The sequence below is a fragment of the Sorex araneus genome, chromosome 4 (assembly GCF_027595985.1).
Source record: "Sorex araneus isolate mSorAra2 chromosome 4, mSorAra2.pri, whole genome shotgun sequence".
In the NCBI taxonomy this organism is placed as follows: Eukaryota; Metazoa; Chordata; class Mammalia; order Eulipotyphla; family Soricidae; genus Sorex; species Sorex araneus.
Window position 1 is genome coordinate 183,872,827 of NC_073305.1, and position 23,819 is coordinate 183,896,645.

Consider the following 23,819-nt stretch of genomic DNA (forward strand, 5'->3'; position numbering starts at 1 on the left):
GTGTTGTTCTTCTCAAACTGGGTTGAAAACAGATAATCACCTCAATGACGATATATTAAAATACTGAAGGGAATTACGTGCTTTAAGTATATTAAGCAGTTTTAGTTTAAATTAGCCTCATTAAATACTCCTTTAGGTTATTGGGCTCTATATTTCAGCCGCCATGACTTGTGGGGAAGGTGTGCGGCGTGCGTGCGCGGCGCGGTGATGCGTCTTTCGGGGATTGCGCGTGTGGGGTCCCCAGAGCCCGGCCACTGTTCACAGAGCTCCAGCTCTTCGTCCCGCAGGTGCCGCCCTCTGCACTCTTCCTCTCCCCCCCTCTCTCCCTCTCCCCCCTTCCTCTCATGGATGCCATTGCAGTGGGCTTTTCCTCTTACCCCAGTGACCGGGGCTGCCGCAGGTGGGGCCAGCTTGGCAGTGCTCACGGTGAGGGTCCCACTGAGCAGTGCTCAGGGCATGCCTGGTGTGGGGCAGGTCCAGGCTGAGTATGTGCTGACCACCTGTGCCCCCTACCAGGCCGGGGCTGCAGGTTGGGTTGTTTCTTCCACATTTGGAAGAGATTGTTGCTCTAAGGAAAGTCTCTCTCTCTCTCTCTCTCTCTCTCTCTCTCTCTCTCTCTCTCTCTCTCTCTCTCTCTCTCTCTCTATCTATCTCTCTGTGTTTGTGTGTGTATAATGTGTCTATATTTTAGTGAAGCTTAATCTTAATCATTCTGAGAATTTCATAAGTGCTTTCTTGGGAGGGTGAATTCATTTCACCCGTGATGTTGGAGTCTGCTTTGTGTGTGTGTACCACACCTGGTGATGTTCAGGGCTGACTCCTGGCTCTGCACTCAGTAATCACTCCTGGCAGTGCTTGGGGGGACCATACGGGATGCTGGGATCCAACCTGAGTGGGCCGCATGCAAGGCAGACAGACACCCCACCGTCTGCACTGTCGCTCCGGCCCCGTGACCCCGGGTGTTTGACTTAAAGGGAGCTTATGACTTTAAATAAGACATATTCAACAGCCCCTAAGATTGAAAAACTTGTAGAAAGTTCTTTAAAATCATATTTGCTTTCAAACTATGTTATTGCAGAGGAATTTGGCCTTTTGTTAAAATGAGGGGAAATTTGTTTTTTAAACCTTTTAATGTAATTTCGTTTGGAGTGAGAGGGAGTGTGGAGGTTCGGGCATGTAGGCTTACAGGCTTTCTCGGGAGCCCGAGGGGCCGTGCGGACATTCTCTGCTGACAGAGAATGTTTTGTCATGTCTTCAAAATTTAAGAAGGACTCAATCGCGAGATTGCATTACTCATTTCACTCGAGCGTGTGAAAATGAATCCCTGATTGTAAAACCAATTTGATTAAGGATTCTGAGTGCCTGTCATTTCCTTCAAGGCGCCAGGCTCAAAACTTACTTCCTTTATGAAGCATCCACTGATGAGTTCTACCACATGGCAATTAGTTATTTAATATCCTTCTCAGGGAAATATTGAAAGCCAACTGCAGGCGCGATCTTGCTTGATTGACGCGACTGTTATTTTATTGATTTGCATACAGTTATTCAACAGGAAATGCACGTATAGGAGCAGCTAGGAGTTTCAGACGTCACTAGTCGTTTTTACATATTCTGAGGATGAACAAGAATTCCTCGAAGTCTGTTGGGTTTTTTTTTTTCCTTTTTTGAGTACTCCACCGTAACTGCGGGTCTCTGTGTTAAGTCTGCTGGCCCCTGTGTGGACACAGAGGCAGAGACGCTGGCCCCGAGGGGGGGGCCAGAGAGCACGGTTGTGCCTTCCCGCGAGTCCGGCGCGGGGCGGATCAGGGTCCTGGCATTTCCGATGTCGTGTCTCGCCAGGCGGGACCACCCCCAGCCCCCCAAATCAGTGAAGATCCCAGCAGGACAGAAGCCCCTTCTGGCTTCCGGTTCTGACTCGTTGCCCCAAACCCTGAGACCAGGACGGCCGTGCCTGCGACCGAGCAAAGCTGGGGCTGTTCCTGGGGGTGGCCACCGGCCCCTCGGCAGCCCGGCGGGAGCCCCGGGCATGGCCCGGGTCGGAGCCTGTGCTGGGTGAAAGCGGAGGGTCAGGGAGCGAAGGGCAGCTCACTGGGGGGCAGCGACGCCCCAACCCTGTCCAGCTCCTGCAGCTGGGCTCACGGGCCCCTGCCCCCTGCTCGCCTCCCTGGCACCATCTGCCTAGGTGGGCCGCGCTCAGAGAATTAGATGTGCGCTCTCTCTCTCTCTCTCTCTCTCTCTCTCTCTCTCTCTCTCTCACACACACACACACACACACACTCTCTCTCTCTCTCTCTCTCTCTCTCTCTCACATACTCACACACACACTCACACACTCACACACACACACACTCTCACACTTACATACACACTCACACACACTCTCATACACACTCTCACACACTCTCACACACATTCTCTCACACACTCTCTCACACACTCTCATACACACTCACACACACTCTCTCACACACTCTCTCACACACATTCTCTCACCACACTCTCACATACACACTCTCACACACACACTCTCACACACACACTCACACACACACACACTCTCACACACTCTCACATACACTCTCACATATACTCTCACACATACTCTCACACACGCACACACACACACTCACACACTTTCTCTCTGTTTCTCTTCTCTGTCTCTGTGTCTCTGTCTCTCTCTGTCTCTGTCAATCTCTCACTGTCTCTCTATCTCTGCCTGTCTTTGTCTCTTCCCACCCCCACCCCCCTCTGTGTTTGTGTGTGTGTCTCTTTCTAGGTTTGGGGGCCACACCCGATTGTGCTCAGGCAGTGCCCGGGGGACCGCATATGCCGCTGGGGAGAGAATGGGCTGGGAGGTGCCCGCCCCGCCCCAGATGTTCTGTCTTCACTGACATGAGCATGTGATGAGCGTGGACACTAGTTGGTCTGGTCTTTGTCCAGCGCCCCTTGAGCTGCGGACACTCTCGGGCGCTGACCGTTTGTGGCTTTGCTCCCTTACTCCCACCCCGCCCTTGCGTGGCTCCCGGCAGACCCGCTCCTCACGGGCGGTGGGGAGAGCAGCCCCGTCTGTTCTGCGAGCGCCCCTTAGTTAAGAAACACCTTGAGCGTCTCAGCATAAATGTAGCGTTTGCTCTCTCAGGGCAAGGGGTGCTCAGCAGGGGGCAAACAACCTCCTTTATTTCTTTTCTGCTAAGGGATTTTTTTTTTTTTTTGCCCAGGAACGGGTGAGTTTTGTTTTATGTGTATTTTAATATCTTTTGAGATAAACATTCTTATCACTGTATCACTGTCATCCCGTTGTTCATCGATTTACTCTAGCGGGTACCAGTAACGTCTCCATTCATCCCAGCCCTGAGATTTCAGCAGCCTCTCCTTACTCGTCTTTCCCAATGATTGGAGGCTCTTTCAGGGTCAGGGGAATGAGACCTGTTATTGTTACTGTATTTGGAATTATTTGGAATATCGAATACGCCACGGGGAGCTTGCTAGACTCTTCCACGTGGGTGGGATATTCTCAGTAACTTGCCGGGCTCTCCGAGAGGCAAATATATATATATATATATATATATATATATATATATATTCTCTTATACTATTTTTTTTGTAAGACTGTAAGTTACATGTTTTCTCTCTCTCTTTTTTTTTAAACGAAACATGTGCTCCAGAACAAACTTTGCCTTTTGATATATCACGTTTTTATACATTGCCCCGTTCATTTATTGAGATTTCTTAAAAATATGTGCATGAATGTGGTTGAGTGGTGAGGCCACAATGCTTATGTGCGTGATGGCTTCTGTGAGAAGCATTAGACACACACACACACACACACACACACACACACTCCCTCACTCCCTGTGCTCCTCAGAACATCTTGCGTGTTATGGGGCTACTGTGAGAGGCATCAGACAGACAGACAGACACAGACACACACACACACACACAGACACACACACACACACACACACACACTCCCTCCCTGTGCTCCTCAGAACATCTTGCCGCTGCGTCTCCAGCAGAATTAAAGCCAGGCGCGTGCGTGGACTTGGGACTTGGGGAGCCTGGCGCCCTCCCGGCCGTTCTCAGCCCTCCCAGCCGGGGGTTTCTTGGCCCGGGCAGGGCTGTGGCACCCACCCCTCCTCCCCGCGATGCCCCTGAGGCTGGGCCCCTCCTGCCACTCTGTGGGGCACCCGGTGTGCAGCCTCTCTGTCCCTGGCCCACCCCCTTCTCCCGTGCTGGTGCCCGAGTCCACGCCGGGTGTGTATGCTGCTCTCAGCTGTGTCCCCAGCAGCCCGGCCCCTCCCGTCTCCACATCCTCCCAGAAGGGGCAGCCGCGGGCAGGCCTGCCCGTCCACACTGCGAAGTCGAGACATGCCGGGCGGGCTGTTGAGGGTCCCGAGGGAGAGTCCCGCGGCGAGCAGGCCCACGGTGCTGTTGTCCCCGGGACGCCGTGGCCTGTCCCTTTCAGCGCCTCAGGCCGGCCACTGTGGGCGGGTGGCAGTGTCCACGCACAGCCAGGTTTCTCCCTTCCTGCCGGTCGCCCCTCGTGGAATTGCGGTAAAATTCCACCCCAATCTGTGTAAAAAAAATATACACATGTTAAGAACAAAAACTTTCAGGGGCTGAAGCGACAGCACAGCGGGGAGGGCGTTTGCCTTGCATGAGGCCGACCTGGGTTCGATTCCCAGCCTCCCATAGGGTCCCCCGAGCATGGCCAGGAGTAATTCCTGAGTGCAGAGCCTGGAGTCACCCCTGTGCATCGTCGGGTGTGACCAAAAGAGCAAGAAAAAAAACCCCTTTCTATCAAATTTCCCTTGAGAATGTGGATGGACAGGCAGGCCCCGCACTCACTGTGCACATTTGGTTTTGGCTTCTGGGCTCACCTGTGCTGCTCGGAGCTCTCGGCTCTGTTGGGGGTGTGGGGGTCCTCCCTCCTCTGAGCTCACCATGTGTGCCTGGGTTTTTCTTTATTTCTCTCTTTTTGTTTTTGTTTCTGTTTTTTGGGCTCCATCCTGCAGTGCTCAGGGCTGACCCCTGTGGACTCGGAGGACCGTCGGGGATTGGGGGGGGGTTCAACCCAGGTGGGCGCATGCCAGTCAAAGGCCCCTCCCCACAGCCCTGTTGCCCAGCGCCCAGGGCTCGTGGGTGGTGCTCCAGCGGGCAGCAGCCCCTCCTCCCCAGGGGCCGCTCCCCTCCCGCCTTGCTGCAGTGCCCCCTGCCGGCCCGGGACTCGCTTCCTGCGGGAGCTCAGTTCTCACGGTTTGGGTGTTTCCTTCTCTCGAGTCCCAGCTGAGCCTCGTCCCCTTCTGCGTGGGACGGGGGAGCGGCCCTGTTTGCCCACACGCCGACCCCCTGGACGGCCACCCCTGGCTGACCCCCTGGATGGCCACCCCCTGGCTGAGCGTCCAAGGCTCGAGGGTCACCCTCAGCCAGCCGCACCCGGTGCTGCCGCGTCTGCCCCTGCAGGCCAGGCCTGGGCGCCCGGCTTCCGGCCGCGACACTGTCCCCGTGGCAGAGAAGCTTCTGTCCCCTCTCGGCCCTCCCGGGGCTCCCCTCCTGCCCCCGGCCCCCGGCCACCGATGAGCACGCAGGGCCCGCTGCTCCAGCCCTGCCCCAGCGCCCAGAGGTGGTCCAGGTCCAGCTGCACGTAAGGCACAAGCCTCGACCCCTGGTGCCCGCTCCAGTCGTCCAGCTCTGCAGGGGACAGCGGCGACCCCGGCGCTGCACAGGGCCACTCCTGGGTGCTCCGGAGACTCAGTGGTGCCGCCTCAGACTGGGGACAGCCTTTCATATTAAAGAAAAAACCCCAGTAGTAGCAGTGCCGTAAAATACCCACGCATCGGCGGGAAAATTGCCAAGCAGCTGGTTAGGAAAAGCAAAACCAGCCTTCACAGAACCGCTCTGTCCGGAATGTTTTCCATGCTGGCGCTTCGGTGATGACCAGGGTCCGTCTGGCCTGCAGGGCTGGCGGGGACAGAGGTCTCGGACCCTCCTCTGGGAGCCCCGGAGAGCGAGTGCGCACGTGCTGGCGGTTCTGCGTGGAGTGCGGACGCCCGGCTCTCCGTGACACAGTTTCCGCGGCCAGACGGAAGGCACCGCGGGCTGACGCCATGTTCTTCGTGGTGATGGAAGAAGGTGCACCGAGTCGCCTCCGCCCCGGTTGGGCAGCCGGCAGGGCCGTGGCCGAGACTCCGCACACGGCCCCCAGTTCCCGAGATGCCACCTTCCGCAGCCGTCTTCATACAGGACGCCGCCACCTGCAACGGCACACGGCCGGTTTGGCGAAGGAGATGGCGTGGGAATGGGAAGGGCGCGGCTTCAGAACCAGTGGCTTGTCACTCGAAGTCATGGGAGACGCTGAGCACCGTGCGCATGACCTGTTGCCGTGCCAACGTTCTCTTTTTGCTGTTCTTAGTTATTGACCAAAGTTCATTTAATATTAATAATAATAATAATAATAATAATAATAATAATAATAATAATAATAATTCCAGGACAGGATCCGCCTTTAAGCCGTGTCTGACTCCACAGCTTTGGGGAAAACTAGCCGTAGAAGGCCCCTGTTAAACCTGGAGCCCCGCCGTGCCAGGTTGTGTGATCTGTTCCAGAAGATTCTTAACCAGGAGCCGACAAGGACATGGATCGCTCGCTGCCATCAGTTGCTTGTTAGCATTCGGACACTGGAGGAGGGAGATAAGAAGCGTCAGGATGCAGGCTGGCGATCACCCTTCGTTAGCGGCCCGGCCTGGGCCTTTTCCTCTTGTCTCACTCCCCCTGCTTGCCGAGGTCTCTGAGCCATGGCTGGAGGGACCCTCTGAAGTGGAGAGAGCTCCTGGGCCCCCAGGGAGAGGCCGTCTCCCGAGCACCTGTCTGCGCGGGCTTCCGGGCCGCTCATCTCTGGTCCCGAGGCTCCGTGATGCTCGGTTGGCGTCAGCCCGGGAGGGTTGCGGGGGGCTCCCCCCACCCTCTCCTGGGCTCAGCACAGCTTTGAGCACGGCCAGAGTTCACCACCCTCGCAATTTCCCTTCATACGGTGCAGCCGTTTGTGCATTGTTTTGTTTTAAAAAAGTAAAAAATAAATAAATGGGGCCGGGCAGGGAGCAATAGCTGGTGAAGAATGAAGAGAGCCGTCGGAGAGCGTCAGGAATGCACGTGGCAGTGTCCCTGCTGACCGTCCACCCGCGCCTTGCCCTGGGTCAGCGCCAACACTGCCCCTTCACATTTTTATTGCCAGGAAGAGCAGTTTTGGCTCCAGTGGGAGCTTCCAGAGGCCGTCGTTTTCATGTCCGTGATTCCAGCTGGGCGCCTCAACTGCGTGGGCTTCTCATTCGGTGGCGCTGTGCATCTTCGTGCTTAGTACCTTTGGAGGAGGGACGGGGGCTCGGGGGCTGGCCGTGTCGAGCACAGTGCCAGGACCAGCCGCTTCCGACCCAGGCTGCGGCCCCAAGGCCCACACCAGAAACCAGGAAAACAAGGCCAGGAAGCCCAGAATTCTGTGCTCGAGTCCCGGGACCACTTGTTTGGTCATAGCGCGTGCAGTCCTTACTCGGGCAGGGGGCCTGCTGCCGCTCTGTGCCCCCCCCCCCCTTCGAGAGCTGCTGGGAGCACAGCCCAGCCTGGAGCGGCACAGCCAGGTCTGTCCAGGGGCCTGCTGGGGAATGTGCGGCCACCAGCCTGCTGGCCATGGCCATCTCACCACGCAGGCGGGGCTTGTACCCGGCACCACACAGGCCCCAGGAGCCCGGGGCCCGATGGGTGCTCAGCTCCTCTCCACACCCCGCGGGCCCACCGGCTCACGTGAGACGGGGGTCTCGGTCCTCCCTCTCCCTTCTCCCTCCCTCCCTCACTTTCATGTCCCTCCCCTTCACCCTTCTCTGCTTCATTGTCTTCTCCTTCACCCCCCCCTCCTTCATTCTCCTTCCTGCATCCTCTTCCTCTCCTCCCCTGTCCTGCATCCTCCCTCTCCTGCATCCTCCCTCTCCTGCATCCTCCTGCATCCTCCCTCTCCTGAATCCTCCCTCTCCTGCATCCTTCCTCTCCTGCATCCTCCTGCATCCTCCCTCTTCTGCATCCTTCCTCTCCTGCATCCTCCTGCATCCTCCTGCATCCTCCCTCTCCTGCATCCTCCTGCATCCTCCCTCTCTTGCATCCTCCTGCATCCTTCCTCTCCTGCATCCTCCTGCATCCTCCCTCTCCTGCATCCTCCCTCTCCCGCATCCTCCTGCATCCTTCCTCTCCCGCATCCTTCCTCTCCTGCATCCTCCCTCTCCCGCATCCCCCCTCCCGTATCCTCCCTCTCCTGCATCCTCCCTCATCCTCCCTCTCCTTCCTCCCCTCCTTCATCCCCCTCTCCTTCATCTTCCCTCCTTCATTTGTCCTCTCACCTGGAGCTTCTAGCTGTCTCCCTCTCCCCCTTGCCCCGTGGTGTGGGTCCTGGACCCCCTTCTTGGATTGGGGTGTCGGGGGCGCCCCTCAGCCGCCTGTCTCGGATGCTGTCTCCCCGCCAGCCCGAGGGGTGCAGTGGAGGGTCGTGCACCTTTCACAAGCCTCGTCCAGGCTCATTATGTTCATCTGCATAATCCTCTTTCCCTGACACTTAAATCTCACACAGGGAGGTTTTCCCTTGGATTGTTTTCTGCTTTCTCAGTGCCTGCTTCAGTGTGTCAGAGTGGGGACTGTAAAGGAGAACCCTGTCTGTCTGTCTGTCTGTCTGTGAGGGTCACGTGCGTACATGCGTGCCCACAGGTGTGGGCCTCGCATTAAGGTTCTCCATGGGGCCCGTGAGTAGCATGTTCTGTGTATGGAATATTCCAGAAGCTCATCTGCAGACGCCGGCAGCAGTGGGGATGGATGGGCAGGGGCAGCCTTGCTGCGCTGGCGTGCGAGAGCAGGACTGTCCCCTGCACGCCGGACCCTTGGCCAGACCTGGAGTGTGCGGGGTGCCGGCGAGCCACCCCGGCCTCTCAGCCTTCCTCCTGCCGCACTGGCCCCAGCTCACTGGCCAGCTCTGGGAAGTGCGGGGCAGATGGGGTGGGGTCGAGGCAGGAGCTGGGGGGGCCCTGGGACCCACAGCCCTGGTTTGTCTTTGCTTTCATTTGTTTATTTTTGGGGTGGGGGGGCGGGGAGGGGTTGGAGACACGCCCGCGGTGCTCCGCTCTTACTCCTGGCTCTGCACTCGGGATCACGCGGGGATCACTCAGATTACGTGGGGTTCATGCAGGGATCACGTGGGGATCACTTGGATCATGTGGGGGTCACGCAGGGGTCACTGCGGAGAACTCGGGACCCCGTGTGTGGTGGGGATGGGATCCAAGTTGCCGCATATGGGGTCAGCCCTGTCCCCGCTGTCCATCTTCAGAATGACTGCGGTGGTCTCTCCCAACCCCACGGTAGGGGGGGGCCCTCGTTCCCTAGCTCCCAGCTAACCCGGCACTGGTGACTGCAGTCTCCCTGAAGTGTTGGTGCTGGCTTCCTCGTCTGGGCCCTGCGGCTTGTGGCCCGGCAGGCCTGGTGCCCGGAGGCCTCGTGTTGGGCTGATGGGGGGCGGGGTGGGGGAGGCGCCCCGGGAGGGTCAGCTGGGCCTGTGCCCTGGGTTCCCTGTGCTCCAGCTTCCCGGGAGGATGCTGCTGGCCAGGTCCACCCTGGCACAGGCCCCGTCTGCTGCGCACCACCCGAGTGCAGCGGCTTGCAGCTTACACACACACACACACACACACACACACACACAGGTTTGGGGGTCGCCTTGGTGCCACCCCTGTGCCCCAGCAGACAGCCCCAGCTCAAGACTCTCCTGGCCCATTTAGGTAGCACTGAGTTCCCTGATTTCATCTCTCTCCCTCCCTCCCTCCCTCTCTCTCTCTCTCTCTCTCTCTCTCTCTCTCTCCTCTCCCTCTCTCTCTCTGTGAAATAGTATTCATTGTGGATGTATACCACAGTGTCTTCATCCAGCGTGCAGGACAGTACCGATTGCTCACCTGTGCTGACTGTTCACGGAGAGCACTGTCCGAATACATGAGAGCACTGAGTACCTGAGTGCACTGTCTTAGTACCCAAGAGCACTGTCAAAGTATATAAGAGCACTGAGTACCTAGGAGCACTGTCTGAGTACATGAGCGCACTGAGCACACAAGAGCATTTTTTTTTAATTTTTAAATTTTATTGAATCACTGTGAGATAGTTACAAGCTTTCATGTTTGGGTTACGATCTCACAATGATCAAACACCCATCCCTCTCCCAGTGCACATTCCCCACCACCAATATCCCAGGTATACCCCCCTTTCCCACCCTCCCCCTGCCTCCGTGGCAGACAGTAATCCCTATACTCTCTCTCTACTTTTGGGCATTATGGCTCGCAGCACAGACCCTGAGAGGTCATCATGTTTGGTCCATTATCTACTTTCGGCATGCATCTCCCATCCCAACTGGTTCCTCCAGCCATCATTTTCTTAGTGATCCCTTCTCTATTCCATCTGCCTTCTCCCCTCTGCTCATGAAGCAGTCTTCCAGCTATAGGGCAATCCACCTGGCCCTTGTATCTATCATCCTTGGGTGTCAGCCTCATGCGATGCTACCCTACACTCCACAGATGAGTGCAGTCCCTCTGTGTATGTCCCTCTCTTTCTGACTCATTTCACTTAGCATGATATTCTCCATGTCTATCCATTTATAATCAAATTCCATGACTTCATCTCTCCTAACAGCTGCATAGTATTCCACTGTGTAGATGTACCAGTTTCTTTAACCAGTCATCTGTTCTGGGGCACTCGGGTTGTTTCCAGATTCTGGCTATTGTGAACAGTGCTGCAGTGAATATATAGGTACAGGTGTCATTTCTACTGTGCTATAAGAGCACTTTTGAATACCTGAGAGTTACTCGAGAGCCTGTCTGAGTACCTCAGAACACCGTGCGAATACCTGAGAGCCTGTCTGAGTTCCTGAGAGAACTGTGTGAGTGCCTGTGCTTGTCCGAGTACCTGAGAGCACTGTGAGAGTACCTGAGAGCCTGTCTGAGTACCTGAGAGTACTGTGCAAGTGCCTGGGTGCTTGTCCGAGTACCCGAGAGCACTGTGAGAGTACCTGAGAGCCTGTCTGGGTACCTGAGAGTACTGTGCAAGTGCCTGGGTGCTTGTCCGAGTACCCGAGAGCACTGTGAGAGTACCTGAGAGCCTGTCCGAGTGCACGCCAGCAGCAGGGCCTGGTGGGTCGCAGCAGGCAGTGTGACAGTGAGTAGAGTGGCCGTTAGGGGCACTCAGGACGAGCTCTGCTGAGTAGCGGGGAAGTGTGTACGGGTGCAGTGGCCGAGTGTGGGTTGTGTTGCCTTTGGCTGTGCTGGGAATTGAGCCCGTATAGCCAAGGTCAGTGTCCCGGGGCAGGGGCGTCTGCTCTCCTTGCCGCTCACCTGTGGTGGGCACTTGCATGGCAGACTCCCTCCCCTTCGTGGCTTTCCTTCCCAGAGCCCTTGACACTTTGTACCGCGCCTCCTCCAGCATCTCGTGTTGCTCCAGTACTATCTGGTTCGCTTAGTAATGAAGGAGGACAGAAGTGCGTACGCGCGCGGCCTGTCTCCCAGGGCCCACGGTCCTTGGGCCCCGTCCTTCCCTCTGTTCTCCTTCCTGCCACGCTGCCCTGGCCCCAACGGCATCCCTGACGGGTGCCCTGCAGCCTTTCACGCGGCTGTTGGAGGAAGCCCCTGGGGCAGCGCTGCTGTGGGTGTTGTCCATGCTCCTGTCTCTGCCCCCAGTGCTCCGCCCGGCCCCTCGCCTCTCTCCTTCACCTCCGACACAGGGAAGTCTCGGGCAGGGTCCGCCCACGGGGAGGGCCAGGGGAGCGGTGACCCGCCTCTCTCCGGGCTCCAGCTGGGCAGCCCTTGTCAGCAGGGGCGACCACCGATGGGTGTCTGAGAGGGGTAGGGAGCCCCCGGCAGCAGGCTGGGGCCCCCCTCTCCTTTCCTGCGTCCTGGACTGGGGGGTGCACACACCCCCGTTTCCCTTGCCACTTCAATGGCTGATTCCCTCGGGTACTGCTTGGGGCGGAAATAAGTGCATCCCAGGACACACAGAAAGTTCTAGAATGGGAAGTGCACGTGTGCTGCAGGCCTTCCCACGTGGCCGGCCCCGTCCCCTGGGGTCAGCACTCGGCGCCTCTAATCCCCGATGCCCCGATGAATGAATCCTTCTGTCCAAACATGCGCCAGGGCGAGCCGAGTCCCGCCCGCCCGCCATCCGTCCGTCTGGATTTCATCCCCAAGCACACTTGGTGCCCGGGAGCCCTGGTGCCCAGTGGGGTTCACAGTTTAGTGGCATCAACGCTCCCGGAGCCTTTTCAAAGCGTCCTTCGAGAGACATACCGTCCCGGCGAGCCTGCGGGCTGCTGTGGGGGCCCTGGCTTGCGCTCGCGCATCCCAGAGCTTGTGGCGGGTCCTTACCCCCTCCTCGAAGCCGCGGGTCTCTGGGCGCTGGGAGTGACAGGCAGAGTGGGCTGCTGAGCCCGTGTCTGGGACGGCTCCGTCCCGTGGGGTTCTGTGGTGGGGTGCTGGGCTGGACCAAGCTGGCCGGCACCTTGCTGAGGCCTGGGGTGACCGGGTGGAGACCCCCACCCCACCGGTCGGCTTCGGGGCGCCAGTGGGCTGGGCTGTCTTCGTGGCAAGTGGAAGCCGGGGGGAGAGGGCCTGCTGCTGCCCCGTCCCTGCTCCACCAGGCCCGGAGCTGGGGCTTCAGCACGCGCGGGCAGATGGACTTCAGAGGAGAAGGGGGGCAGCCCGGGCACTGTCGGCTGCCAGCACGGCCCAGCTGATGTGGACATGGGCACCCCTTTCCCGGGGCCGCTCGCCCACTGGCATTGCTCCTCGGTGCTGTGGGACCAGCCAGTGGCACGAAGCGCCCGGCGGAGGGGACCGTGCGATGCCCATGTGTCTGTGTGAGCACACTGTTTCTCAGAACGGGCCCAAAGCAGATGACGCCTCCTCTCTCGGGTCGTGTGTGAAGGCTCTAGCAGGAGAGGTCAAGCCCGTGTAGAATCTCGCTAGTTCAGACACACGTTTAAACCGGCAGGGTGAGGGAGGGCGTTTCACCTGGCAGGACAACTTTTCCGTCCCTCTCCCCATGCCCGTCAGAAATGGTTCTGCCACCCCCCCGACCCCCCGTTCCCTGTCCTGCCTCGGTGGGACTGGTCAGAGCTCGCTCGGCAGCCAGAGCTTCGGCCCCTAGTGAGTCTGCGATTGGCCCCGGGACTGAAGCCAGGCGGGATGTGCTGGGCAGATCCACGCGGGGACTCCCGGGGTCCTCCCTCTCCCTGGGTCTCCTGGGGAACGGTGCCAGGTGACCGTGGAATTCTACACAGAGGCCTTTGTTGGTCCTTCAGGACCCCTGGCGACCACGAGCATCGTGACCATGCTCTGTGGGTCACTCGGGCACGAGAGAAGTCTGTGGAGTTGGCCTCGATCATGGTCATGTCATCCAGGTAGTGGTGAAGGCAGGTCAGCCGGAACCCGAGCTAAGCTCCGGGTTTGCTCTGGTTCAAACGAGATTTTGGCTACTGCTGACTCATCGCAGCCTTATCTAGTCCCCATCCTACAAAACTTGGTTCTGGTATTTCCTTTGTACTGTTTTATAATCGGTGTGATCATTCATGGTCAGAAATTTGGCTGTATTTTTTTTCCTTTTTGACTTCACTTTTAGGAGATACCAAAGGAGCAATAGCTTTAACATACCTATGCATGTGTGTGTGTGTATACGGGTACGTACATGTGTATGTATGGTATATGGATACGCATGTGCCTATTCACGTGTAAGAAACTGAGTTTATGATGTGCCTTTGCTTCGTCCGGTCACTGCGGCCCCGCTGATCCACGCTGTGCTTTCTGTTTGCTCCCTCAGGACATGTCTCAGGAAGGCTACGGAACTAGGTCTCAACCTTCGCTGGCTCCCGGAAAGCCCAACCATGAAGACTTGAACTTGATCCAACAGGAAAGACCATCCAGTCTACCAGTAAGACGCTCACCCGCTGTCGCAGTGGGTCCCGCTTCCGCCAGCGAGCTCTCGCTCTCGCTCTCGTCTGCGCTGCTTTGTGTCGGGACCAGGGGAGGGTTTCTAGCGTGGGGGACGTCTGCGGGCCCATCCGGTGAGGGTCTTACTGTGCGAAGGAGACAGGTCCTGGCTCTCGCTGGCGCCCGAGGTCGCGGCCTCTGAGTCCAGGCGTTTGCTGGCCGGCCTGGGGGATGGCCTCGTGCAGCCTCGCGTGTTGCATCTCCTGCTTCCTGGTGTTCCCATGGAGAGTGCGCAGGTGGAGAGGGAACTGCAGAGAAAGTCGTGCCTGGCAGGGGCGGCCGTGTTGGAAGCAGGCGGCGAGTGGCAGCTCCCGTGTCTTTGGGGAGTCGTAAGCCGGAGGGAAGTATCGTGGTCTCCCCTTCGAAGGGCCGCCCGGCGAGCCTTCCGGAGGCAGAGATGCCCGGTGGCGGGATGCTCCCGGGGAGAGCGCGGCCTGCAGGGCGGGGCGCGGGGGCGAGATCCTCGAGGTGGAGCTGGCCCATGGGTGGCCACGTGGGTTTACCTTCAGTAAACTGACTCTGTTCCTTCTGAACTCTCGAGAGCAAACCCTCCAGCGCCCCCAGCACCACTGGCCCAGGCGTTTGTGAGGAGAGACGCGGCAGGGCCCCGGGGCCTGGCGTCTTAGTGGGCCCCGCGTTTCCGAAACCCTGGCTTCTTTATAGCTTTCATTTCTGTGGTGAGAAGCGAGTGGTATTTATGGCGGTCGTGTTTTTGGTGGTTGGTGTTTGTTTGTTTTGTGTGTGGGGGCCACACCCAGCTGTGCTTGGGGGATGCTGGGGATCGAACTCGGGTTGGCGGTGTGCCGGGCACACACCCGCTCTACTGTGGCCTCGTTGTGGTCCCTTTTAATCACGGCAGGATGTTTACCGTACTTGGTAGGTGCTTGGTTCGGGAAGGAACGAGAAGGTGATGGATTGAGTGTTTCCTGCTCCTGAGTCGTTTCTTCAGCAGCTCCGGGAGGGAGGGAGAGACAGAGAAAGAGAGACAGAGAGAGCGTGCGGGAACCTGTCCTGCTGCGTCCTTGGGGGTCAGTGGAAGCCCGCTTGTGGTGGCGGGGTGGGGGCTAAGCAGACTCGGGGCAGGAGGGGCAGGCAGGGAGCGCCACATTTCCCCCCCAGCCTGGCCCTGACCGCTTTCTCTGGTGATGATGTTCAGATCCGCCCTAGAGCCGCCCCTGGGCTGGGCTTCCTTCTGTCCTGGTCCTGAAGCGGGGCTGGCCCTCCCCGCCCTCCCGGGGGGCTGTGGGCATCGGGCTGTGACTGCAGGGCTGGGGCCTCTCCTGGTGGTCACTGGGAAGGGGTCAGCAGTCTGGGATGTCAACCAAGGGCTTCATCGTGGTTGGAAGCTTTCTGAATTTGTTCGTGTGTGCCTCTAGAGACCCTCTGCCCCTCCCTCGCTGCCGCCCCCCCCCCTTTGCCTTGCTCGCCTCCCACGGGTAGGCAGGCTGCTCCTCATCCGGGGAGCACACCAGGGTCCTTGGCCGCGCAAAGCCTTTGCCCCACAGCTGAGCCGCGTTCCCACGCCCCTAGGAATTCCCCCAAGAAGAAACACCTCAGCTCTTACCTCCCTCCTGTCTCTGAAGCTCACAGAAGAGTAGGATGCAGAGTGAGCGCAGCAGGCCCTTTCCGAGAGCTCGCCTCTAGGTTCTGGGGTGAGTTTATCAGCCACTGAGTAGGTGCGAGCGCCCCGCTCTTTCCACGGGCCGGGCTAGCTGCGAGCGGGCTGTGTGGATGGGCACAGAAGCGTGTCCCGTCCTTCCTCCGGGCCTCATTTGCGGAAGGTTTGCGTATGGGGTTGGCAAATGCTTCTCTCCGATGTGGGTGCCGCGTCGCTCTGTTGCTGGACTGTAAAGTAGCTACAGTGCAGGCACTTTGTGGGACTCTGCGTGGCTCTCGCAGCTGTTTCAGTGGGACTTTTATTAAAAGTCTGAGTCCTTTCACGTGACTGAGCTGGTGCTCTTGGTACAGCCGGCCCTATGTCTTACCGCCTGAGTGTGCTGTTGCAGATTTATGCTGCCTCCTTATGTATTTTTTTTTCCTTTTTGGTTGCCAGCAAGAGAAGTTTAGTAGTTTTGTGTTTTCCCTTCAGATTCGTATTTGTTATACCAGTTTTCCTCAGTTGAAGCCGAGGGAACCTTAGCATTAGAAAAGTAGTGCTGAGTTCCAATGCAGATTTGTTCTTTGTATTCTGCATGTGTGTTGTGTGTGTGTGTGTGTGTGCGCGCGCGCAGATGCGCACCAGGACTGCTTCTCCAGTAGTTAATTCTTGACCCCTTTGCTTCTGTCGAGAGCGTTTGTGAGGCGTCCCTGCACTCGCGTCTCCCTTGCGCGTTCCTACACAGCTGACGTTCAGTCACAAGCGACCCAAACATTCCCATCGTCCTCCAGTTCCCGATTTCCTCAGTTTGTCCCCTCGCCGTCGTTGGGGGCTGTGATGGCCTGTATTTGCATGTCATTAAGTTCTCCAGGACAGACCCTGGCAAGCCCCGTTCCATTCTCCAGCAGGCGAGGTCTTCACGCATCCACATCAGGCAATTGACCGGGAAATTAATGCGTGTCCTCGTGTTTTTGTGGGGCCATGACCTGCAATATTTACTTTGCACTTAACGTACTCAGGCCTAATCTCGGAAGGAATCTTCTTAGTACTGCCCTCCTGTTCTGTGCCTTTCAGACAGCGTCGTCCCTGCTGAGATGCATTAACTTACACACCAGCCCTCACTGCTACTGTTATTAACGGAGCTTAGCATGCAGCACGTGATAGAAACACTGGCTTAAGAGCTCTGTCTTCCCAGAACATGCACTTGGGCCTTCTAGCAGTAGTTTTTCCCCCCTTCTGCCTCTGATGTTGCTATGAAACAAAACCGGTATTTAAGCAGAGTAACTTAATTCCAGAAGGTCCAGAAGGTACCATGACTCCTCACTCTCTCTTAAGCATCGTGCGCATCTTCCTTCATGCCCCGAGACCCCGCCTGAGACCCCGTGGGTTCTGGTGGGCCTTGCTCCGGGTCCACCCCGGGGGCATTTCCTCTTCGGCTTTTTCTTAGATATTTTTCCCTCGGTCTTGGCTCCCCTGTTAGACGGGGATTCTTCCCGAGTGTTCGCAGTGCTTTTTATGCGGGCAGTTTTTCCCTTCTAGGACTAATTGACTTACTTTTTTTTTCCTTTTCTTTCTTTTTTTGTTGGTTCTTTTTTCCTTATTTTTTTTTTAATTGAATCACAGAGTTACAAAGATATTTACGATTTTCAGACTTACATTATTCCAGCACGGGCCCCTTCACCAGTGCCCACTCCCTTCCGCCAGTGTCCCTAGTTTCCCCCCCTCCAACTGTCCTCCCTGCCGTCTCCCCTCACCCCTGCCCTAGTTCGAAGCGTCCTACTGAGGGTCAGTTCTGCTCGTCAGGCATGTGATAGCCCCTATGCAGTTTCGTTATGTCCCACCTTCGCGAGAGGCCGTGCCGACTCTGTCCCTCCGCCCTGGCTGATTCCACCCACCCGAGACGCTCCAGATAATAGAACTTTCCTTTCAAAAGCTTCAAAACACGTTTCGCTCTTGGTTTCAGGGTTTTCTTTTCTCTGCAAAGGAAGGTTCTTGTGGGAGGTGTTGCACCCGGCGCCCTCGGCCCTGCCCGCTGCGCTGAGGCTGCTGGCCGGTGTCGGCAGTCGGGCCGCAGCCGCGCCGTCTCCCCTTGCTACAGATGGGGTTGGCCTGTGCTGAGGAGCCTGGGGCTTTGCGGGAAGGTGGGCAGGTCTTGGTAAGCTACGAGCTTGGCGACCTTATTTCCGGGGCAACGTGTAACTTTAAATCCTAAAAACGTATCAATGGGATGGGAAAAACAGCTTCAGTGGTGACCGGACACACAGCTGTGTCGAGGGGGGGATGACCGGACACACAGCTGTGTCGAGGAGAGGACGGGGGCCCGCAGAGCCTCTCCGTTTCCTCTTCACCCCTCAGGGCCCCGCACCCGAGAAGCCCATCTTTCTCCGCCCTCACCCCTGCCTGTGGACCCTGGGCGGCTGAACCCCGGGCATGGCCGGTCCCCATCTGTCGTGAGAGCAGGTGGTGTCGGGCGGCCCACTGGGCACCGGGGCAGGGGACGCCCAAAGGGTGGGCTGTGGGCGTATCTGGGCCCCCCAGAATCCAGGGAACCCGCCAGTGCCTGCGGAGGAGCGGTGCCGGGGCGCCCTCGGAGGGTGTGCGGTTAGCGGGAGCCGCGCGCCCGGGCCCTCTGCAGGGCCTGGCACAGTGGCTGCAGCGCCCTGTGAAACGGGCGGGTCAGCAGGGCCTGCCAGCCGGAGACTGTGGGAGAACGGTCACCGCCCGGCATATTTGCCGTCAGCTAGGCGCCAGGAGCACCCTCCTGTGCTGTCGCGTGTGCGTGTGCGTGCGTCAGGTCTTCAGTGATACTTCTGGACTTGTGTTGAGTAGGGGTGAGAGGTCATGCACTTTGGAGCATATACATATATTCGATATGCCAAAGACAGTAGCAATAGCAGTCTCATCCCCCTGGCCCTGAAAGAGCCTCCAGTCACTGGGAAAGACGCATAAGGAGAGGCTGCTAAAATCTCAGGGCTGGGACGAATGGAGAAGTTACTGGCGCCCGCTCCAGTAAATGGATGAACAACGGATGACGGTGATACAATGATTGATAACAAGCTAGTCGGGGCATTTTAAGTCTGTAGATTTGATTGTCTAATTCTTGTGAGTGATAAACTGGAGAAAGCTAGTGAAGCACATTTTAACTGTGTGTGTGTGTGTGTGTGTGTGTGTGTTATCAAGTTCTCAGTTTACCAAGAAAACTAAATTGTGAAGACCGTTTAGCCTGTGAGTTTTGACAGTCGTACATATAAATGAAAATCTCCCAGGTAGGAATCAGACATATGGCTGCTGAATGAACTCCTTACTTTCCTTTTTTTTTTTTTTATCTTGAACTTGATTTAAATGGTTGTCATTCAGAGGTTAAGAGTGTAGCTGTCTTCCATTGATTGATCCTTCTCAACTCATTCTGAACATTTATAACATTTTATATTAATGGAAGAGAACTCTAGTCTGTTGTCACCTTATCTCGGAGTTCAAGCTCGGAGGATGTGTGTGCGCTGTTTACTGTCCGAGTCCGGCCGTGGAGCTGTCGTAAGAGGGGGGGTTGAGTGAAGGCTTGTCCAGAGATGCCCTACTGGCACCACTTGCCTTGTGTGTGTGTGTGTGTGTGTGTGTGTGTGTGTTTGCGCCACACCTGGCGATGCTCAGAGGTTACTCCTAGCTTTGCACTCAGGAATGTCTCCTGGCAGTGGTCGGCCACCATAGGGGGTGCGGGGAGTCGAACTCGGCTCCGTCACGGACGAGGGCTGTCCTGCTGCTCTGGCCCTACTGGCATCACTTTGGCACTGAAGGTGTATCACAGAGGGGCTGGAGAGGAAACACGCGCTGCTCCTCTCGAGACTTGGTTCTGTTGCCAAGTACCATTTCGCCCTGTCTGTTGGTGTGGGGCGGTGGAGAGAAAAGGAGCATGTGCAGCACGTGCTGGAGCACCTGCAGGGGCCTGCGGGGCGCAGGCAGGGAAGGCTCTGGCCTGGCAGCAGCCGCGACGGCGGGATCCCCACATCCGGTCCCGGCCGCCTTTCCGGGAGGAGAGTCCCAAGCACTTCTGGGCGCGCCCCAGAAACACAAACAGAAACAAGAGCCCCAGTTGAGGGAACGGTGAGGATTGTGACGTGGTTCTCCCCCGTGATAAAGACTTTCAGGACACGCTGCTCTGCCCTTTCGGCCCAGACCGTGTCCGGGGCAGACAGTGTGTGGACCGTCATTCTGACATCGAGTAAGGGGAGAGGCATCGTCCTTCCTCTCTCCAAAGGGACCGTCCACCGGCATATTCTGTAAATGAGATTCAGTGGATCTTACAGGTTTGGAGTTCTTCCAGGAAAAACCAGGTTAAATGTATGGCAATTTGGGTAAATTAATATTTTAAGAACTATCGTTTGCTTTTCAGTGACTCAAATGTTTGTGTGCAAAGTGTTTCTAAATTGAGGTCTTTAGTCCTATTGAAGTAAATGAGTAATTCTGAATTCATTATAACTGAGATACTTGCTTTTAGTGGCATTGTGTTAATTAAAGTAATGCATTTAATTTTGGAAAACAATTTAAATATATTCCCTGCAAACTTTTCATATAATGTTCTGAAGATGTTCGTTTAAAATATGGGTTGGGGGCGGGGGGAACTTCAACCCATTTTATTGAGCTGTCAATCCCTCCAAAATTAATGAAGGAGTACGATAAAAAATAGACACAGATAAAATTGGACATGAGGAAAGGCTGGGACATAACTGATTTGCAGGATATTGGTTTTGATAATAGAATGATAACTGTGATCTATAGTTGATAAATGAGGCTCATTAAGAAAGGGATGAAAAATGCAGGTACTCCCGGGAAACGGCTGAGCCCGGACGCACATTTTTGCCTTTACAAACGGGGGCTCAGTGCGACGGGGGCCTTCCCTGTTCCCCAGGCCCCTCCGCTACGGCCAGAGACCCTCGAAGGGACCCCGTCTTCTCCACACCCGGGGGAGCAAGCAGCACCCTGAACCTTAGGGACGGGGGAAGGGCTGGCGCGTGTGGGCCCGGCCTGCTCTGGGGAGCTGCTGGGGTCCGGTCCGAGTGTTACTGCCCGAGGCAGAGGGACCGCCACGATGACGCGGGCCATGCAGGCCCGCTCTCCTCCCCACAGAGCCTCCTGGGCTGCTGACCGCTTCTGCCCGTGTCCACTCTGCCCTGCGGCCCCCTCGGTGCCGCCTCTGGTTCCCCGGGGGGCCATCCAGGCTGGGCCGCCCTGGCCAGTGTAAGACGTTGAATACGTTTCCTGAGCAGGGTCCAAATCAGGTGGGAAATGGAGTTGACCACGGGCGCGCTCAGGGCTCCGAGCCTCTTGGCCCAGACGCGACTCTCCAGAACCTTAACTGACGGGAGAGGGGAGCGCAGGGGAGAGAGGCTAGGAGCCGCGCGGCCTTTCCCCGCCTCCCTCGCCACGCTGCGCACGCGGCCTCTCTCGGCCCTTCGCCGCGGCTCATCTTTTTCTTTTGCCTCCTCTAAATGGTGGTAAAATAACTGAATGGTGTTGTTTTCCTTTGTTTGGGTCAAGAAATTTTAGCTGAAAATTGTTACTGTGCGAGAGAAGATTATTGACTCGACAAGCCTTCAATTTTCCATGAATAACTCTCCAGCCCCTAGCTTCAGGAGCGCGCCGTGCATGCATTCTATTTTAAAATACAGACTATAATTTAAAGCAGGCAGTTTGATGCCCCACTGAACTTTGTTTAAGCCTGGAATACAGGAGGGGGAGCGAGGGCCCGCGGCCGCGCAAGAGTGACTCAGCTCAGCGCTGCTCCCAAGCACGCAGGTGCCGGGCGCCGCCCTCCCCGGGACTCGGTGCCGGCCTCGGGGGTGCGGGGCCAAGCGGCCGGGCCAGCACCAGGCCCGGGCGTTGGTAGGCACCGTGCCAGCGCCTTCAGCCAGCCCGCGTCCCAGGGGAAACTGCACGCGTTCGCCGTGACATCCTTTACTTTCAGAGCTTTGTGAAGGAGGCGAGCTGGGAGCAGTTGATGTCATTGTCCCTTTCCTCAGACCTTTCCTCTTGGAACAAGGCGCGGGCTCAGGGGAAAGGCCGGCTCGGGGTGGGTGCAGCGTCCAGGCAGGCCCCGTATGTCCCCAGACCTCGGGCCTTTCCTGAAGGCCTTCTCCAGCAGCTGTGGCCAGGAAGCGAGAAGGGCAATGTCACACGCGTCCTCTGCAGGGGCCCAGCGTGTACTGAGGGGCCCCTCACCTCGCCGGGGAAGGCGCGGGGCAGGCGCGTGCTCCCAGTGCTCCCTGGCCCCCCGAGGCTGACATTTGCGCATGGACGTGTCTAGGGACAGAAATGGCCCACGGAAGGTGAAGTGGCGACTCCAGGTGACCTCACAGCCACATGGTGCAGTGGCAGTCAGCAGAAAGAGAGCCGGAAGCTGCCAAAGGGGAAATCTATCCCAGATGGGAAGGTGGCCCGGTGAGCCCTCGGCTGAGGAGGGGCCGCCCTCCGCCTGCCTGCCAGCCCTGAGCCTGTCCCCCCGCCCCCGGGGCCTGAGAATGGGGGTTACTGCCCGTGCAAGTACCAGCAGGCCCCTTGTTCTTAACTAGCCCGTTCCTGTTGCTCGTCTACTGGACACAGGACGTGGACCCTTCCCAAGCCCCTCCCTCCCTCCCTCCCTCCCTCCCTCCCTCCCTCCCTCCTTCCCTCTACGGGACACAGGACGTGGACCCTTCCCAATCCCCTCCCTCCCTCCCTTCCTTCCCCTTCCTTCCTTCCTTCCTTCCTTCCTTCCTTCCTTCCTTCCTTCCTTCCCTCCCTCCCTCCCTCCCTCCCTCCCTCCCTCCCTCCCTCCCTCCTTCCTTCCTTCCTTCCTTCCTTCCTTCCTTCCTTCCTTCCTTCCTTCCTTCCTTCCTTCCTTCTCCTGTCGCTCCCCTTCCCTTCCTTCCCTCCCCCCCTTGTTCGCCCCCGGGATTCCGTGGGCGGAGGTGCTGGTGTGAGGGCCCCTGTGACAGGTCAGCACTTTCCCATTTTGTACCTTTCACTTCCACTCACCCTGTACCAGAACAGTCGGGGCGACTCCATGATGGTGCGTTGTGGTCATCAACAGACACTGCAGGTTGGTTTAGAGGTTCAGTGGGCTTCGCCCTTGTGGGGGATTTCGGGGGAGATGTGAGCACAGAGAGAGAGAGTCCTCCAGGGCCCATGGCACGGCGAGGCTCTTACGGAAAGGGCGGCTTTCTGGGTCCGACAGTGGGATGTAGGGGCGGATCACAGAGGCGCTGTCTGCTGGGGCATGCCGCGGGCTTCGCCCCTTCCTGCTCACGTAGTTCGGCCCCTCCAGGGGGGCTGAACAGGCAGGGAGAGAACCATCCGTCCCGCAGGGCAGCCTGTTTCGGACAGGCCCATGATTCTGGAAAGGGCCTTTCTGATTCTGGGATCAGTGGCCCCTGGAGCGTAGCGGCTGTGACGGGACCTCTGCAAGGGACAGTGACCAGAGAAAAAGGTCAAGGTGGCCTTGTCAGTTGGTCTCACACACACATGCACACACGCGAGCACACACACGCACGCACACACACACACACCGTACATGGCGGGCGCAGGGAGGACATGCCTTAGTCGCTGGACAGAAACAAGGCGTTTTGCTCTCGGCCTTTTCCGTCCAGCTCGCGCCCTGAGAAGGGGTTAGTATGTTGTCAGTCTGGCAGAAGGGGCGCTCCCAGAAGCATCTTGCTGCCCCTCGAGACCTTGCAGGTTTGGCTGTTTCGGGGGTGCGCTCTAGGGGGGCAGGGTTGCTGACTGCCTCTGCCTGTCCAGCCACCTGCATTCCGCCCGCCGTGGCGGCTGCCACAGGCCCCTGGCACACTGGGGACAAAGGCCACGCCTGTCCTTCCCGGCGCTCCTGCAGCCCTACATGCCGATTAAAATACCAACGTCGAGGAGCACGTCTGCGGCCGTGTGCGTGAGGGCAGGCCTGGTGCTGAGCCGCCTTCCATGCTGCCTGTGTGGCCCCAAACAAAAACTGTATTAAATAAAAATTGGTACTAGGCAGACATCTAGGGTGCGTGTGGTATAACGGCCTCCAAGACTGAAATGTAAATTTTTCCCTTTGCTTTTGGTGGAGGGTGGGTGGCAGTGCCACACCTGGTGATGCTCAGGGGTTACTCCTGGCTCTGCACTCAGAAATCACTCCTGGTTATGCTTGGGGACCATGTGGGATGCCGGGG

General features: G+C 57.6%; 1 protein-coding gene across 1 annotated transcript in view; it reads left to right on the plus strand.

The window, feature by feature from the left end:
• ARID1B (AT-rich interaction domain 1B) overlaps positions 1–23,819 on the plus strand; it is a 289,999-nt gene that overhangs the window by 99,272 nt on the left and 166,908 nt on the right. The window contains exon 3 of the mRNA XM_055137243.1: positions 13,873–13,983. Within this exon, the coding sequence (XP_054993218.1) occupies positions 13,873–13,983 (111 nt within the window). The remainder of the gene's footprint in view (positions 1–13,872; positions 13,984–23,819) is intronic.